We start from the raw sequence: 20275 nt of genomic DNA on the forward strand, positions 1-20275 counted from the left end.
TACCACGTGAGGCTGCGCGCTGAACGGAGAGCACACGCTGCACAGAGCGCTGACACTTAAGATGTTTAAAACACGCCAGCGAAACGGTATGAATACAGAACACTACAGTACTTGTTGCCAAATCATTATAAAGTAATTCATTTCTTGACTAGATGCTGTATTAACAGGTAAATAACAGCAGTGTGTATGTTTGTCGACGAGGCTGAGAGGACGCGTATAGCAGTACCTCAAGCAGTTAAAACAATGTGATAACACACGCACACAACATAATAGTTTAAGTTTAGTTTTTTTTTATCCAGTATCCATTTTAAAAACTATCGGTCGATTAATCGGTTATCGGCAAGTGCGGTCCAACCTAGTTATTGCTATCGGTAAAATCCACTATCGGTCGACCTCTAATTTTTATGCACATTTTGGGATATTGTATAAAAAAATAAAATGGATGAATGCACCAAAATGTGCATGTGTTAAAGACATGTGGAAACTTTTTTTTTTTTTTTTATCCGACAAGATGAAATATGCATAAACTACGATGCAAATACATTTAGCAAATAAATCCCTCGATGTGCAACACAAACTTGTGTGATTTTTACATCAACAATGGCTGTGATTGGATAACTAGACTAACCATTGGAGCAATTTCCACTGTCTAGTCTTTACCCAATTCCATTGCACAGCAGCTCAAATGCTGGTTTGATCATTCTGAAATGCCTGATCCAATGCCTGTCATCAGGATGATTTGGTTTAATTCCCTCACACAAGTGTCTCGCATGATTGTGTTTCCAATCACCAGCATCCGAACGCAAGAGAACATGACAGAGTTTATTGCTTTTCATCTGTGCACTCTGAGACGCAAGTCATTTATGATGTAGGAAAAAAGAGCCACTGTGGCTTCCCCGATTACAGCAACTTTTTTATTACAGATATTTTGCACCAATTTCCCAGGAAGTGATGATTTTGTTCTCTTGAACACATGGGATGAAACACGGCTAAAATGTTGTATACAATATTCCTATTTTGCGCATAGGTTAAATATGCAACTTTGGATGGAAACGTAGCTAGTGGGAGTCAAAAAGGTTGAACTTTTTTCCTTTGGTTGTCTTTTTCTCAGGTATGGTGTTGGCCATTCTGGAGCGTTGTGGTGTGATCCCAGAAGCTCTGGTCATTGATGGTCATGAGGTTGGTGCTGGTACAGTGGCAGCTGGTTGGCAGAACTTCATCATCTGCATCGAAATGGTCTTTGCCGCCATCGCCCTCCGCTACGCCTTCACCTCCAGTGTGTATCGCGAGAAGAAGAGTGAAACACCAGGTAAGAAGCTTAGAATCTGACACTTTGGAAAAACTGAACTTTTTTTAAAACTTTTTTAAAGGAAAGTTTAGAGGATCTTAGACACAGAAAGCCTTTATGAGGCAACTGGAAGTTTTCTTCCTCAGGAGGGTTATGACTCACAGTTCAGAGGACTGCTGGAAAGCTCCACTCAAAACAGCAATACACAGCTCATCAAAATAACTCCTGTGTACTGAGAAACTTAGACCTGTGGCATGTCGAATGATGCCATTTCACTTGAAAAATTTGAAAACAAAATTAAGTGTGTGGGGGGTTTTTTTGGCTGTAAAACTTGTGAATTTAACTTGCAGCATAATGAGGTGGAATGACAAGGAATCGTTTAACCAAAAATTACAATTCTGTCATTTCACGGTGATGTTGCTTGTCTGCTGTAGGGCTGTCACAATATTTTTTTAAAGATTTTCAAGATTTTTAACACCTCATTCCTGTGAATTCTTTTTGCCACAATAATCGTGTCACGATAACTGTAGCAATTTTGACGAAAATTATGCTGTCGGGCAAATTCATCTTTACATGTATTTTGTGTTCTTTTTTTCTCAATAAATCGCACTCAAAATGCGAGTGTAGTGGGTGGAGAGAGAGTTTGTAACCAAAAATTTACAAAAAGAGCTTGCTGTTGATCGGCACTTCCCCGGACTGGGGTGTCTTAACACCGACTGCATATGAAATGGCATACTTCCCTACTATTTAGTAAAAACCGTGTTATAAAAGATGTATGTCCGAATTCCCAGTACTCCTAAAAAAGGAGACAAAAAGTTCCCGGATGGAAGTTCTACTACTTCTGGCGATATTCTGAAGTGTGCTGACTAGGGTTGGGTACCGAAACCCGGTGCCATTATACCTATATAACCGGTATGTAACCGGACCAAGTCAGAACGCAGATCTCGGTGGCTCATTTCAGTGCCACTTAAAGGGTTAGTTCACCCAATAATGAAAATAATGTCATTTATTACTCACCTTCATGCCGTTCCACACCCGTAAGACCTCCGTTCATCTTCGGAACACAAATTAAGATATTTTTGTTGAAATCTGATAGCTCAGTGAGGCCTTCATAGCCAGAAATGACATTTCCTCTCTCAAGATCCATTAATGTACTAAAAACATATTTAAATCAGTTCATGTAAGTACAGTGGTTCAATATTAATATTATAAAGCGACAAGAATATTTCTGGTGCGCCAAAAAAACTAAATAACGATCACATACATGTATATATGTATGTGATGGCCGATTTCAAAACACTGCTTCAGGAAGCTTCAGAGCGTTATGAATCAGCGTATCAAATTAGCAGGTCGGAGAGCCAAAGTCACGTGATTTCAGCAGTTGGGCGGTTTGACACGCGATCCGAATCCTGATTCAACACGCTGATTCATAACGCTCTGAAGCTTCATGAAGCAGTATTGTGAAATCGGCCATCAAAATATGTCGTTATTTTTTTTATTTTTTTGGTGCACCAAAAATATTCTCGTCACTTTTATAATATTAATATTGAACCACTGAATGCACATAACCTGATTTAAGTATGTTTTTAACCCTCTGGTGCTCTTCGGTCGTTTCTGACCTGGAAATTTTCTGTTTTGAAATTTTAAAAATTACTGCTTCATCGGAATGATATGAAACTTGGTGACTTTTCTAGCATTAGGTATGTAAACACACAAAACAATTGGGGTCATGATTCAAGCATGCTTATTTGTCGTAAAAAAAAAAAAGTAGTTTTCATTGTCTTTCCGACCATAGGAAATGAATGGGAAATCGGCAAAAACACAAAAATTCTCAGAATATTTGTGTGTACAATCTACAAATCGGCCACGATGCTGAAACAAAGTACACAGCAGTAAAGGGGTGACACTCTAAAACATCAAGAGTGTGATATTCACACATCCACTCACACTTATACACACACACACCTATGAGAAACTGAACCTATGAACCACATTTTGAATTTTTTTAGAAATCTGCAAAAACACAAATTCACAGAAAAATCTATATTTCTAACAGAAAAAAAAATATCTAAAACCTTATAATAAATAGTCTTTGAGATTTTTTTTTTTTAAATATATATTCAAATCCATCACAAAAAAAAATCATTAAATGTGTTCAAAATAGAACTAGGGAATTCTCAAGCCTCTCCATTGAGACCTCTAGTGATTACACCCATGGTTGCATGATTTCTTAAATAATTCCAAAAGAGGGCGCTAATCTGCCATCAAAAAAAATTATTTTGAAGGGCCTAGTCTCTATTTTAACCTGAAATACTGCAATAATAAAAAATAAAATTACAAAAATGAAAAAAAAAAGTTGTATAATTTTCAATGGCAAAAATAGACCATAATTATTGCATAAATATTGCATAAATATTGAAAAAATACCATCAAATAATCTCAAAATACAAAATTACAAATAAAAATATTATTGAAGAAAAATAAATTGCATTGGTTTTACTGGGGTGGAGGAAGTTTAATTTTTAGGTGTCCGGTCACTTATGACCGGGAAGACAACCAATGCAACCCCTAAACGAAGAGCACCAGAGGGTTAAGTACATTAATGGATCTTGAGAGAGGAAATGTCATTGCTGGCTATGCAGGCCTCACTGAGTCATTGGATTTCAACAAAAATATCTTAATTTGTTTCTTACGGGTGTGGAACGGCATTGGGGTGAGTAATACATGACCTTATTTTCATTTTTGGGTGAACCAACCCTTTAATAGCAGGCAGTATACAGTATGCACTGTGCAGAAAGCATACTAGGATATCATTCTGATCATATCCTTATAGCTACAAAAGCTTCTCCACGCTTAATGGATTAGTCATATTCTGTCGCTTGTGCTTTTCAAGGTGGTGAAGAATAGTTCTGTTTCAATTTCCACCAATTTAATCTGTAATGTCAGTTCTGCTGCTGAATGTTAAAAGCTGCATTAGATTTGTGTTCTGACTTCAAGAGGCCTCCATGAAATATAACTCGACTGTCAGTCAGATGTGCATGTTTCAAGCTTCGTGCCGGTTTGAATGTTAATATTATAAACACAAGGTCTTCTTTCACAGTGGGCGTATTGCAGAATTCCGCTTAACCGTTGTAGGAGAGAACCTACAAATGTGTTCGGAAGCCCTCACCTTACTGGCATACGTCTTGGTCTTGTGTTTTTAACTGTAGTTTAACACTGAGCTCAAAGGCTGAAGTCGCTGCTGGTTTCATAACCTTTCACTGTTAATAAAAGGTCTCGACTGTCATGAAGCCTGTTAGGTAGAGAAACCTTCCAGGATGGCCTTTTCTCCCTAGCGGACCAGCTGTGAAGGATCTCAGGACACATTGCTGATCCAGAGTTTTCACCCTCCATGGGGCCAGGTCCCAAAACATCGCTCCATCCACTCAAAGTACAGTTCTCAGGCCGGCCACTGGAGAGCAAGATGTACAGTTCAAGTATTTCTTAAACAGGAGGTCGGAAACTTGAACCTCTCTAGTGGCAGCCTGCCGTCACCTGTGTACAAGCGCTCGTCCATCAGCCACAAGGCAAGATGCAGTTAGCTGGAACTCATATTGCAGTGTAAACGGCTGTTCTCTGTAACCTCATTTAATACATCCACAGCTGAGACAAATCTGGGAACTGTGGGATTGTGAATTTCTTTCCTGGCTTCTCCAGCCTGTCGTAGATAAATGAAGCAGAAGAGTGATTTGGCAACCACATCAGTGGAGCGGAGCAGCGCAATGCTAGTGTTTTCATCCCGGTTTCTATTTTGCGAACAGCTGGGTTGGACCTTGGCGGTGCCTGTGGCGAGGCGCTCACAAGAGTGAGGATAATAGCAAGATTGCATTGTGTCGAAATGTCACTGCCTGTTAACGGATTGTGTAATCCAGACAAACGAAATACCTCAAAAATGCGAGATGTGACTCTTGTGCTTTAAGTCGACGTGGGCATGTTGCTTACTGTTCATCAAGGTGAATGTTCTCTCAAAGTATGTTTGTCTACAAAGTCTTTTCTGTTTTGTCCTGCTCCCGCCCACAACTATCATGTTTTGTCCAGCTCCCTCCCGCAAAAGCCTGCAGGTAGAGGTCTATGCAAATTTGTATTCCTTCTCCCATAAGATTCTGTCTCACTCCAGAGCCATAGGCTATTTTTTTCCGGTTCCTCCCCACACACAACACTTCAGACCTCAGCTTATTGCATTTGTTGTATCAGACAAAATGATGCTTTCCTTCGCTGTTACCTACAGTTGAAAAACATATTTCGTATTAAATAAGGGTGTTTTCACACTTGGGTCCTCTTTAAAAGAACCAAACTCAGACTCCTTTAAGTGGACCAAAAGGTGAACCAAGGGAAAAAGGACCCAGTTCTCTTCACGTTCACACTGTCCCTGTACCTGAAAGAGGACTCGGATCCTTTTTTGGTCCACTTTAGTAGGAATGGGGTCTCAGACCCATTTGTGTTCATACTGTTGCTTTTTGGATCTAGTCCAGTTCAGTGTTTGATGGCTGACCCTATGGCCTTCAACATTTGATCCCATTCACTTACATTGTTTGTGCCTCGGTAACCAAGATATTTATTTGTAAAAGTGACATTACTACAAATTAATTGAGTTGTTTATCTTTTTACACACAAAATATATATTTTGCAATACTACATATTCTTGCACTAGCTATATCACACATCCACCTTTTGTAAATAACATTTTGAATTGTTTTCCTTGAATCATGTTTATTTTATTGTGGAAGGCAATGATAACATCATACAATACAATAAAATAATTTAAAAAGATGCAAATTAAATAAACTGCTTTCCAGGTTTCCAGGTAAAGTAGGTAGGCGTATGCCTTAAAACAGCAAGTTTCCATTTCTTACTTGAATGCTAAGGCTAGTAATGCAGATGTTTACATTCACTTAAAGGTCCCATGGCATGAAATTTTCATTTTATGAGGTTTTTCAACATTAATATGAGTTCCCCTAGCCTGAATATTGTCCCCAAGTGGATAGAAATGTTGATCGGTGTAAACCCGAGTTCTGGCTGTCTTTCTCTGCCTTTGAGAAAATGACAGGCCAGACCAGCCAATCCTGAAGTCGCCTGGTTTGACGTCCAAGCAGGAGCGGTTTCCTCCCTTTCCTCCGCCCAGAGAATCAGGCACGCCCATGCAAACACTCGAGAGATCATTGCATCATTGCTTGTGAACGAGTGAACGCTGGCAGTTTCTCAGTGTTTGGATGTACAAATGAAAACAGAAGTCTTTTTTCAGTTCCTTCTGATCTGTGATCAGTGATTTCTGATGTGTAGCTAATTATTTATTAGTCGTGCACACTCAGCGGCTTCTCTCTCTCCAGACAGAACGGTGTTTTCGTGTTTTATATCTTGTGAGTCAGTGTTTTTGTACGTCCTCGTCGCGTCTATCGGTTCTAAAATGTGCATACAGTCATGAGTTTCTGCTCAACATCAGCAGAGATAAACCTCACACACGCCGAAGCTCGGCCTTCAACATCCCCGACCCACAGTACTGCATCTGGCCCACAGCGGAGGCACCAAACGCGGCGTGAGATTAAGCAGAAGGGGGTTAAGGGTGAGCATATCCGGGCTAGCCAGCCTAACCCCACAATAAACTGGATTACATTCGATTACTGCTGTTGTGTCTTTGTTTGCGCTGTGTACTCAACGCGCGTCACTGACGCTTTTATTTTATTTTAAAAATAATGCTATTATCAACACTTACTTTTAACTCGTTCATCTCGACAGCTGTAATGGTACTTTGCATGTGTTACAAAGTTGGTAGAATAATGATGAAGAGACGGACTCGGTGTGACTGTTTATTCAGAACTCTCAGATACAAACACAATAAACTCGCGCTGACTGACAGCGCTCTCATAACTCAGTAGTTACTATAAATAACTTTGTTAGCAATCGCTGAGCTCAGTCTCTGATACATTAGTGATGTCCGGTTCGCGAACGATCTTTCTTTTGAACCAGTTCTTTTTAGTGAACCGAATCAGTTCACCAAATCGGACTGAATCGTTCTAAACGGTTCGCGTCTCCAGTCAGCGCTGATCCATAATTTACTAAAGTTACTAACTTTCTGACATGAGTGACAGTCCCTCCGACTAGAAATAGACTAATAACCTAAAGTATATGCTGTAACTAAAACAGTTCAGACATGCTGAGAACTGATGTGAAGTGAACTCAGGTCCATCCGTCTCCCTGGCAGACTCGTGCCTGCTCGTGCCTCGTTAAACCACGCCCCCTCCGCTCATATAAAATGCAAAGATGTCAGCCAATCACAACAGTGGGTGTTTTTACTGAAGTCTCACAGCAGACACGCCTCTTGAAGCAGGGCATTCAAGCCACAGGGCAAACAGCAGTAGAGAAAAAATGCCTTTTATTTCTAAATTATGACATTTTATGATGTAAAAGTCATACTAACAATATAAGTACAGCTCAGGAAACATTATAAAATAATAGAAAAATGCCATGCCATGGGACCTTTAAAACAAAACCACCTGTTTATGTGAAACTTGTGTGTTTTTGACACTTTAAAATAAATGCAATAGGACGCTAAAGATTCCGTTTAGTACGCGCGCTGTGACAACTGGCTTATGTGCACGCGCTTTAGGTGTGTGCACTCGTGACACCATTTTAAACTGGCAAGGTGCGCAGCTTCTCTCTTACACAGTGCGGAAGCGGTTGAAATTGCAATAAACAAGAGCAAGTTTTGAACAAATAATTTGTAGAGAATTGCCAGAAGAAGCAGCCATGATGAACAGCCGATTTGTACGGAGGCATCTGATGACCAAACTACACTGGAATTCGCGAACAGAAAAATCAAGTAAGCCCAGAGTCCTAACCGTACCGTATGATGAGATCGAACCGTACCCAGACCACCTCCCGAGATGGTCTTGGTTCGGTTCGCTTTAAAGGGGTCTGAGATCATTTGGGGTGTTCACATATGGGCCAAAATCACGCAAACCGCGCTCAGACCCCCTGAAAAGGACCAAGTGTGAAAACACCCTAAATGTATTTTGTAGGGCTGCGCAATATGTCGAAATTATCGAAATATCGTAAATGTACATATTGCAATATGCATATCGCAAAGCCACGCAATACCTGAATGATTTTAATAGGCTACTTCAATATTGTGAAAAGTGTACGTTTTAGGTTGATGCATATAGCAGAGAATAGACTGGGCACACGACTGTTGCTTATGTCAGTGGTTCCCAACCACGTTCCTGGAGGACCCCCAACAGTGCACGTTTTGCATGTCTCCTCAATCAAACACACCTGATTCAGGTCATCAGCTCATTAGTAGCTACTCCAAGACCTGATGTGGGTGTGTCAGACAAAGGACACATCCAAAATGTGCACTGTTGGGGGTCCTCCAGGAACGTGGTTGGGAACCACTGGCTTATGTGACTTGCTTGACATTAAAAAGAGTTATTAAACGCAATAACTTGCGAAAAACAACTCCTTGCTGTCTGACACACACACCGAAACGTGCGCACAAGCCGTTTTTTTTTTGTGTCTTGCTACGCACTCGAACTTTCAAAATCAAATACACACACAGTTGTGTCAAAATATGTGTCTTGATGAGTATTCATGTAAACAAAAAGTCAGTTATGCTTTAAGTGAAAGATATCAGATGGGGAAAGAAATAGATTTTTAAAGCAATATCGTATTGCATATCGAATATCGCATTTTTCTTCAATATCGCACATCCCTAGTATTTTGTTGAATATACGTATACATCTAATTTTTGTTTTGTGGAAGCCCCACAAGTCAGTTCTTTCCCCTGCTTTCTGCGCGCACATACAAATGCTCTCGGTCCTGCGGATCATGTGTTATTCCCTTGGGAATGAAGACCTCTAGATTAGAAAAGGGCTCAAATGTTGACCTCAATATATAGTTGTGATGTCATGGATTTAAAAAATGAGACGAAATTGCCTCTTATTTCCTTTTGTAGAGTGTTTTGGTTACATCTTCCTCGAGTTTCATATCCCAAGTTCTAAAAGTAACATTCGCATTTGCTCATTTTAAGGCTCGGGTGTCATGTGATATTTGACACTTTGATTTATTGTTTTGTTTTATAGAGAATGTAGCACCTATGCACAGCATATCCAGTGGCCTGAAGGAGACCATTAACCCTGGAGACATGGTCCAGGACGCAATCCACAACTTCTCCCCGGCCTACCAACAGTACACCCAGCAGTCCACCCAGGAAGTGGTGCAACCCAACATGAATGGCAAACCAGGGATCAGCACCTCCAAGACTCCTAAGAAATCTGACAAAGTGATGCTGATCGACACGGACGATGAGTTCTAGTGCCCCATCTGTCCTGATCTTTCTATTTATTTTAATCCGAAACTAATTTGACTCTTTCTAACTTTAATGAGGAGACTAATCATGTAAATCAGCTCATGATTTTTAAAAGGAGAACTCGTAAAAGGGATCTGGACAGTTGCCTGACAAGGAATGAAAGTAGATAGGGGTTGTTTTGTTTTCCTTATTCTTGTCCCGAGCTAGTGGTGGATGATCCTGCCCTGCAGGGAAGAGTCCCCTTTCTCTTCTCTGAACCTTTCTGAGGCATGGCTGATCAACATGAGGCACGGGGAGCCTTTAAGATGAACCAGGGACTGACACTTTAGGGAGCCGTTCTTGCATCTGGTCGATTGAAGTATTTGCTCAGCAGCAATCTGCTGGGTCTCAGGACGAAATGAACCAGCTCTCAAAGATGCCCTGGCTTTGGAGATCGCACTTCAAACTGTCGTCTGTGGCTCTTTGAAACCTTTGTATCAATCATGCCACGCGGATATAGTGGGGAACTGAGCACTGCCCCCGCTTGTATTGGAGGTTCATTAATTTTCACACCAGGCCTTCAAAAAGTGAGAGATCTGATGCAAAAAAACGAGTCTCCACCGTCATCGTGTAATTGAATTGCAAATAATGTGTATTCAGCCATTGTTCGGTTGGTTAAAGCTTTAACCTGTGACATCTTAAGTGTATAGTGACACAAGTGTTACTGTTAATTTGTTGATGTTAAATTATGGTCTTCAGTTCTCCACTTTAACCTTTCCAAGGGTGTTTTGTTCACCTCTTTTGACCTCAATCGTTTGTATAGAGTCCAAGATGAAATGTATTTGTTTAAGTGTCATGCAAAGCTATTGAAATGTGTATGAACTACTTGTTACCACAAAGTGAGTCCTCGTCAGTGCTTTCGAAGCAGAACTTAAAGTCTTTAAAGCCCTGTCTTTTAAGTTTGTGAGTGCACCCCTTGTTTTGACTGGATACATTTGTTTTCAAGATGTTTCTTGATGTATTTGCTGACTTTCTAAACTCAGCAGTTCATTTGAACATGTTTTGCAAATATCAAACTTATACAGACTTCAACATTTGACTGTTATGGGATTCAGAGTTCTTCTATTCACTTTGTAGACCAAATAAATGGACTTGTTTTGTCTATAAATTAGCCATAGAAGTCCTCTGTTAAACAATAGTTAGAAGGCAGCATTATGCGAGTATGACTTGTGCCAATGGTTGCTGCCTTTTAGCTGTGGATGAAGGAAGTGATGTGTATATATTCTAATATTTTAGCTACCTGTACAGTTGGTTTTGTTGACGAAATCTCTTCTCTTAGGAAATAAATAATGAAATTAAGTGAGATTTGTTTTCATGAGTTTCTTTTTTGATGTAACTCCAAACAAGACTTCAGATTCAAACAAGATTACATGAGAAAAGCTTTATTTAAAAGTACAAAACAAACACTGCAGACTTTGTACAGGAATAATTTACCACCTCAAATTTAGCCAGAATGGAAAACAGAATGATTTCATTTGTACATGAGGGTAGTTCATTGAAAAGAAAAGAAAACGAATGTAAATAAAATAATTTAGATGATGAAAATAAAATAAAAAAAACAAAATAAATAAAGATCAATGTGATACAAGCAGATTAATGATGAGACTCAATATAATTAATCTAAGCCTAGTTTTTGCTGCCTTTCATGGTGTCCGTATTTACAATCGCTATTTTATAGATAGCACAACAGTTGCGCCCACGAGACCTATCAAACTGTTCAGCGTGGTTGCACATGGAAATATGATTTTACAAAACAACCACACCCATTCATACAGTACTTAAATGATGACGCTCAATGTTAAAGGCACTATTTTAACTACAAATAACATGACTACTTCCCCTAATACCTTACAGTTTCATATTTAACATTGACAAATATAAAGTAATAATTTGGAGCAGCATACTTTATATGTCATGGAGTTACTCTAGGATTCTTATAGGCAAGTGTGTTGTAAAGAGCACTGGTTAAAATTCCTATGTGCGTTCATGGTAAATAGCTTTTAAGGACTGACTGAACACATTATATACTTTGAAAAATAGATATATTCATATGTAAAATATAGAATAATTTATCCTATTCAGCCCAAAAGGCCACATACAGCATACATAGAATGATAACAAAAACAGAAAAAGTACCCACTTAGTTTAAAGACCATCTAACTTTAAGAGGAACGTTTACTGCTTCAAAACGGGAATTTCTACAGGCCTCAGTCACAAGATGACCCGTAATGCCTCGGTCACTACTTATTTTGCTTTTAATCTAATTAAATCTACACATACAACTAACTGGCCAAAAAAAAAACACTGGCATCCCTGTAAAATTACAGAATAGTTTTGTGACGGCATGTTCTGTTCTTGTCTGAATTAGGGCATTACGATCTGGTTACTGGAGGGTGTAGTTTTGTTTAACTCACCATACAAATCCGAAGAATAAACAAAGTGTGTTTTAAAGAAAGTACATAGATGGGTTATGGCTTTGGTGGCAGCTGAACACAAAGCAAAACAGCAATGCCTCAATAGTCCAAGAAATCAGAGCATATCTCGGTGTCATTGGCATTCAATCACAGCATTTTGAAAAGAGAAAAAAAAAGAAAGAAATACAGATCACCACCAGATGTCAGTGTAAAGCACAGAAAAGGCTGTTTTGTCAAGTACAAAATAAAAGTATACTCTGTCACTATATAGTCTAATTCGATAAAGAAGAAGAAGTGACATATTTCTATATTTCGAATTCTGATAAATCCTAATATTATGTAATGTATTGGCGATCTTAGAGGGGGGAAGCAATTGGCCACAACATGACAAATGGAAAATTTCTGGGCTTTTTTTCACCCATTAAACGGATTTGTGGCCTAAAGGGAAAGTAGAGACCGCGTCCAGAAAAGAGGATCTGTCACATGGAACTGGTCAGGACACTTTCAGAAAACGGCTCTTGACATGGTTTGAAACGCTGACCGTAGGTTTCGACAAAGCAAATAAATGATGAATACTGAAATTACATGTTCCTAAAAACTGCACTCTAGTGTATTGAGACTGACATTATGTACATAAAGGAACTGATGATGAGTTTAAGGCTTTCTGCAAGACGAATGCTGGACGTCTAAACTAAAATCAGTTCAATAAACCACTGAAATGAAAGACAATTGCAACAGATCACACCACACTGAAGGCATTTCATGTCCTTGATACATATAAACCATACAGACAATGGGAAACATCAGATCTCGGTCATGTTTGGGCATACAAAAAACTTGTGGAGATATAAAAATGCTAAGAGCACAACAATAGCCCAGAGATCTGGGGCTGTTAGTGGGCTTCCCAGCAGCACAACACCCCTCTCATGCTTCCTGCAGTGGTGGAAGGGCTCACAAGAACAGTCATAGCCACTTGGGTAAGAGGAAAATCCTGATTTCAGCCATCTTTAGGTTACGACGGATCAGTTTTACTGAATATGAATATGAAGTTAATGTCTTACGAACTGGTTTAAGGACACCAGGATTCTCCTTACCCAAGAGTCTGTGTCGAAATATCAAAGATTTGCATTTAATGTACATTTTTATCAGGGTTACCAACACCGGCAGTGGCACCTTTCGTGACTTAGCAGTAGGAATGCTTTGTGAGCGGACGGAATTTGTATATACAAAGTTGGGAGCTTAAATTGGATGTTATCTGTTAACTCAGTTCTGTAATATACAGGCAATTGTTAAACTTTTTTTGTTTGCAAGACGGCGGTTTTCACTATATCCAATATGGATTACCCTTCCATTTTATGGTGTCGTATAGAGACAGGTCAGGAAAAATGGTGTATCTTTGAGATAACTGACAACACAGATGTGCCAGGTAATCAACATTATACTAACTAACCTCTCATAAGACAAATATAATATACATTTTTTAAAAACCTACCATGAAGTGCCCTTTTCTAGAAACTCAGTTAATCTGTAATTTCAGTCTTGAATAATGACATACGTCGGTCTGCTTTGCAAGTGCTTCATAGTATTAGACTGTAATTCAACAGTTAAAAATAAGTGCCGTATTCCCGTTCGGGACTCGTATGTTTAAACTGCTGCTGACTAAGAGAGAATTGGCTAATTTCCAATTGGATACATTTTCTCTGTTTATCAGTAATGTAACGCTTCAGGATAAGGATTTGCCCTTGATGTCGATAATATCATTCTCAACTTTGGACTGTGCAGGTCAAACCTGATTTTTGTCCAGGATCAGAAGTGCTGCTCTTTCACAATGACTGATATCATTTTATAGCGATGTATTATTATGACAATGTATTTCATGATGTAAGATGACATCTCGTTTGTGGTCGGTAAGTTTTTTTTAAAGGTTTTGAAAGACATCTCTTCTCACCAAGGCTGCATTTATTTGTGCTACAGTAAAAACTGTAATATTGTGAAATGTTCTTACAATTTAAAATGTTTTCATGTGATGTCAAAGCTGAATATTCAGTATCATTACTCCAGTCTTCAGTGTCACATGATCCTTCAGAAATCATTCTAATATGCGGATTTTGCTGGTCGAAAAATTATTTCTTATTATCAATGTTGGAAACAGTTGTGCTGCCAAATATTTTTTTGTGGGAATTGTGACGCATTTTTGTCAGGATCCACAAGCTCAAAAGAACAGCATTTATTTGAAGTAGAACTATTTTGTAAAAGTATGGATGGCTTTGCTGTTACTTTTTATCAATTGAATGCTGAATAAAAATCTTATAATGGTGCTATATATTTATTTTAGCTTCTGATGCATATGCAATATGTCACGGCGTCAGTGCTGCCATGGCAGGTTAAGTCAAGGACTATCTCACACTTTAACAAGTGCTCATCTCCGCTAAATCTCAGCCTGTGTTGAAGTGGAAAGAGCGGTCAGTGTGCCCTGCCGGTGCCGGAGTTTATAGCACAGTGCACAGACAAAATAGATGTGTATGTATGTGTGTTTTGTGGTAGATGTATGTGTGTGTGTGTGTGTGATTAAGGCCTCCACCCTCCTCTCAGTCTGACCACCGAGCTTCCTCTCAGTGTGAGTCGAGCGGTGGCCCGCGGGCCAGTCTAGGTTCAGAGCCGGATTGGACCAGAAGGAGCTGGGCAGGCACTGGTCAATCGGCACTACGAGGGTGCCGAAAAGGGGGCAGAGCTGGGGCTGTGATTGGTGGACTTGACAATTGTGATGACGCTGGTGGCGGCCACCTTACCGTGGGGCCCGCGGGTGACAGTCCGGGCGAAGCACTGCAGGGCCTCGTACTTAGCACGAAGCGCGTCCAGCTCCAGTCGCATACTGGCGTTTTCACGCGCCAGCTTGTCCACTTCTTGTTGCAGCTCTGTTTTTTGCCGTTCGAGCTCCTCCTTCTGTGTGACGCGCTTGATGCGGCAGCTGGCAGCATAGCCGCGGTTCTTTAGCGTGCGTCGCCGCTGCTTCAGCCGGACCACGTCTTCCTTGGTCAGCCCGCGCAGGTGCTGGTTGAGCTCCCGCACCGACATGGCCACCAGCTCGTCGTCACTGAGCGCCGGGGCATTCTCACCCGCCTCCTTCTTTACCTGAACAACAGAACAGAGACACAACACACAGTTTAATCAGTCCATTTTGGTGCTCTCAGTTTTCACCCTGCAAGTTAATAGAGAGAAAAAAATAATCAGTAAATATACTACTGTTCAAAAGTTTGGGCAATCCAAGTTTTTTTTATTTTTTTTATATAAAATAAAATAGTACTTTTAATCATCAAGGATGCATTAAATTGATGCATTAAGTGACAGTAAAGACATGTATAATGGTTCAAAATATTTATTTCAAATAAATGCTGTTCTTTTGAACTCTCTTCATCAAATAATCCTGAAAAAAGGGTTTCCAAATATATATTATATATATATATATATGCATTAAGCAACACAACTGTTTTCAACATTGATAATAACTTAGAAATGTTTCTTGAGCAGCAAATCATCATATTAGAATGATTTCTGAAGGATCATGTGACACTGAAGACTGGAGTAATGATGCTGAAAATTCAGTATAAGCTACGCTTTAATAGAGAAAACAGTTATTTAAAATTGTAATAATTATCAAATAAATGCAGTCTTTGTAAGCATAAGAGACTTTCAAAAACTTTTACAAAACCTTACGGACCCCAAACTTTTGAACGGTAGTTTACATTTCCAAAATCTCCCACACAGAACCAATAAACATATAGACAAACAATAAAAAATATAACATACACCTTTAAAAATACAACAATATATAATTATTGTTTGTTATGGTGTATTATTTTTATATTGTATTAAGCTACATACTGAAGTTGAAGCTATTTAAATCACCATAAAGGAGCTGATGCAAATTTTCTATATCGTTCATCAATTATTCTAATGATTCCACACAATTCGGTTAAAGTTTATAGAAATTAATATGATTATATTGACGTGAATACTGAAAAAATATGGTGTGACAGATACTTGGGGGCATACCTACAAGGTTGATGAGAAGATTTTTTTCTTTCATCTTAAAAGGATAATAATAGAATAAAATGCCCTATAGAGATACAAGTCCCATTAAACCCATGGACCACAGGTAAAGGGTCTTACCTTTAAAGCTTTGTCCGCTTTAAAATGAGTCGTCATGCCCTGCATACAAGCAGCTAATCAGAACTCCTCAAAAATCTAAATGAAAACGACAAAATAAATTAACAAATATAAAGGTTTTGCACTTTTTAGTCACAGAACACTTATGTCATCATGTATGTAGCCTACGTTGCAATAAAACTGCTGAGTTAAATGAAGTTACCCAGAGCGACCGGCAGAGGTCAGTAGAACTCTGTACACGGTCATTCAGACAAGGGTTGCCCTGTTTACTTGCTGATCTCGCGTTCTCACGATGTAGCTCACTAGACCGTTGCAAGAGTTCAATAATAGAAGCAGGTCAGCTCTCTGCGTGAGGCTTTGTCTGATCTCCCTGCTTAGCCCTTCATGCAAGACTATTTTGGCCACTGCGCTATTTTTAAAAACGCCACTCTGCGAGTCGAGCTCACGGCCTCGAGACCCGCCACAGCCAAATTAGAAACAAACCCCGCGTGAGACACGCGCTCCGCGGGTTTATTTCAGGAGCGTCAGAATGCGTGAACTCTGTTCGAGACTGCTGCCATGGAGACACCCGGTAAATGGGTGTGAGAGAGTGTATGTCACATGACCAGAAAAAAATGGTAAACAAGCTTCATTCATAAGCTCGACGCACTAAAAAACTAACTCAAGTAGACCCTTTACAAAATGAGATAACCTTTAAAACAATGGAGGAAATAAATACACCAAAATAATATGTATTAATTTTTTTTTAAGTTACTAAAAAAGACTGGACACTGACACATTGACCCAATTATCTATGCATCTCTATCTATCTATCATCTGTCTAGCGACTTTGCTGTCTGTCTATAAATCAAATTATTATGATTCCTTTTAAATATAGAAAGTGGTATAGACCACACATGGAAACCTTTTTGAACGCAATGCTAGTTTTAATTAAGTCAAGTCAGTCCTTTGCTGTTCGGTAAATGGAACATTCCAGGAGGCCGTCGGTCACATGGGAATAGTTTCCCTTATACAGTCACTGTTATATTTGTGCTTTTAGACAATGTTCTTTATCAGGTTTAGAACTGTGGCTGAAAGACTGGATCCTGTTACACTAGGCTTTCCTGGCCTGTTTCATGTCCTTATTTAACTGTGCTTGTTATATTTAGCACAGCGTGCTGACACAAAACTCCAGTTGCCAGTGACACAATTCTGAGTGGAAAGATTATAAGCAAATCATTAAGAAGAGGAATCCTAAAGCTACACTTTCTCCTTCAACACTCTCACGAGAATGATTATTCCTTTGGGCTAGTACTCTATTATTCCAGGATGAAACGTGTATTCCATTCAGAATGCATTTCTTTGGAGCACAGATAGCCCACGTTCCAACTTCCGCAGTTTATTTCTCTGGTCGGTCCAGTCATCTGGCCTTCAACCCTCTGCATACCTCAACCATTTTAAGTGATCATTTTGTCTTAGTAAGAATTCTTTAGTAATGGTTACATTAAGTATCTCTGACCAGAGAGCAGATTCACTGCCTTTGGCATGTTTGGTCATTTCGGAGTCATTCTTTTGATTCGGTCTCAGTAAACCACAACAGATGTGCATTAGTTCCTGGTTTAAATGTTTCAGTTATGACGGGACACAAGTGTATAGATTGGGTATGAACTGAGCAGTTGAAACCAAATACCACCATGAAAGAAAAAAAAAAATCACTCAAGTCTTGATTCATACCATCTGGCCCTTGATGTGAGGGTCCCTCAACTAATTTTGCTACAATCAAACTGGCAACAAGAAAACTATGCATTATTCCTTTTTATATAAAAAAAAAATTCCAATTGCACTCTTTAAATTAATTGAATTGAATCATAGTTAATTCAATATCAAATCCACACTGTCCCCGTGCAAAAACATCTAAAAACTGTGCAACAAACAACACAAGGTTAGAGCTTTCCTAGACAGCAAGTTGGCTCAGCATGGTTGATTTTAAAATGGCTCTGACAGGGGAGGCCCTGCCTTTCTTTCCAACGAGGACCATGGAATCACTTTTTTTTTAAATGCTTCCCTCTCTATTCATGGGGCCTCCAGCTTTTCAGGTCTTTCTCACACACACACACTTCCTTGAAATTCCTTCAGCACATGGTCCCCCTTTCCATTTGTGCTGAGAACTGGGGTGAACTGACAGGGGGCCCTCTTTCCTGCTCAGCCCTCACAGAGAGGAAAAGCCCTAATGTCCCAAGACCAGAACCGGGCTTTCATAGCTTCCTGGTGATAAATTATAGGACTGAACACCACCTTTGATGCTGAACATTTGATAGTCCATCTGAACACTAGTCTTCTTATCATAGATTCTGAAACCAGGGGGGGAAAATGAATCCATGTTACAGCACCAAGAGCTGTGAAGGAAGCCACAAAGAGTGTGCGAAGTGTAGATATCCGAATAACTTTTCTCACACACGGACATTGAGAAAAGCAAAGGGGCCCCACTTTTCATTCAGAGAACCGCATACTTAATACTCTGCATAATGATCTTACTACATGACTACAATCATCTAAATATAACCAGATTCACTCCCAAGTTATATTTAGTGTTACTTGCTACAGTGTACTCACAACAACAACACTGAAATAACTTGTACAATCGTTGAGTTGAATACTGTCAACTCAGCGAATATCCATCCATCAAATCACATTTATTTGTATAGCTCTTTTCACATTACATATCGTTTCAAAATGTGTCTACATTACAATTTAGAGTGATCTGTTATCAGAGGTGACTGTGTCCAAGTACATATACAAATCACGCAGTTAGATAACAATGTATTAGTTTAAGGAAGAAACAATGAGCTCATATGAGTCATTATTACAGGTTGTGAATATGATATATAGATCCCTGTGACCCTACATAGTGTTTTATATTAGATTAATTCTAATAGTCTACTGTTAAACATTCAACAATGACAATGTACGAATGTACTTCACTCTTAAAGGGATAGTTCACCCAAAAATGAAAATTCTGTCATAATTTACTCACCCTCAAGTTGGTCCAAACCTGTATCAGTTTCTTTGTTCTGTTGAACACAAAAGAAGAATTTGTAACAAAGCAGAGAGAGCAACCATTGACTACCATAGTATTTTTCCCCCTACTATGGTAGTCAATGGTTGCTCTATCTGCTTTGTTACAAACATTCTTCTAAATATCTTCTTTTGTGTTCAGCAGAACAAAGACACTAATACGGGTTTGGAACAACTTGAGGTGAGTAAATAATGACAGAATTTTCATTTTTGGGTGAACTATCCCTTTAAACCCAGTATATTTCTTAATAAAATAAAAGTGTATGCTTTCAATTAGAAATGTATGTAATCACAATACATCTAATAATGTATACATTATATTCATTTTGCAATATTTAAATAGTCAGCACTCCTCGCCAAAACACGAGTTATCATAATGCTACTGTAAAACAAAACTAAATAAAAAATATAAAATCAATGAGTAAGTGTTAAACACACCTTTATATTAGTTCCTGACTGTATTAGTATGATATACCCTTAAAAGATTAGTACACCCAAAAATGAAAATTCTGTCATTAATTACTCACCCTCATGTCGTTCCAAACCCGTAAGACCCAAATTTATCTTCGGAACACAAGTTAAGATATTTTTGATGAAATCCGAGATTTCTGACCCCTCCATAGACAGCGATTTAATAGACACTTTCAAATAAATACAAAGCAGTATCAAATTGTCTATGGAGAGGTCAGAGAGCTCTCGGATTTCATCAAAAATATCTTACCTTGTGTTCTGAAGATGAAATTACAGGTAACGACATAAGGGTGAGTAATTAATGACAGAATTTTCATTTTTGGGTGAACTAACCCTTTACATATAATTATTATTGTGAACTTTTTAGGGGTAAATAAGGTAGAATGATCTCATGGGTACTGTCCCAGTGGAAAGTTTTTGCAAATTTGCGCATTTTTGTTCTTACAGTGCACTAAAATTGTAAAAAAACAGGTTTATTCATGTCACGTTTGACTAAATGAT

At 38.9% G+C, this 20275-nt stretch overlaps 2 protein-coding genes across 2 annotated transcripts in view; one reads left to right on the forward strand and one right to left on the reverse strand.

Moving 5' to 3' along the window:
• tmem184a (transmembrane protein 184a) overlaps positions 1-11201 on the forward strand; it is a 26824-nt gene extending 15623 nt beyond the window's left edge. The window contains exons 8-9 of the mRNA XM_079825234.1: positions 1112-1309; positions 9403-11201. Of these exons, the coding sequence (XP_079681360.1) occupies positions 1112-1309; positions 9403-9635 (431 nt within the window). The 3' untranslated portion in view covers positions 9636-11201. The remainder of the gene's footprint in view (positions 1-1111; positions 1310-9402) is intronic.
• Positions 11035-20275, reverse strand: part of mafk (v-maf avian musculoaponeurotic fibrosarcoma oncogene homolog K) — a 17130-nt gene continuing 7889 nt past the window's right edge. Inside the window, exons 2-3 of the mRNA XM_079825344.1 lie at positions 16253-16327; positions 11035-15214 (exon numbers count right to left, since the gene is read on the reverse strand). Of these exons, the coding sequence (XP_079681470.1) occupies positions 14786-15214; positions 16253-16297 (474 nt within the window). The 5' untranslated portion in view covers positions 16298-16327 and the 3' untranslated portion in view covers positions 11035-14785. The remainder of the gene's footprint in view (positions 15215-16252; positions 16328-20275) is intronic.

Source organism: Gobio gobio, assembly GCF_949357685.1.
Source record: "Gobio gobio genome assembly, chromosome: 1".
Classification (NCBI taxonomy): Eukaryota; Metazoa; Chordata; class Actinopteri; order Cypriniformes; family Gobionidae; genus Gobio; species Gobio gobio.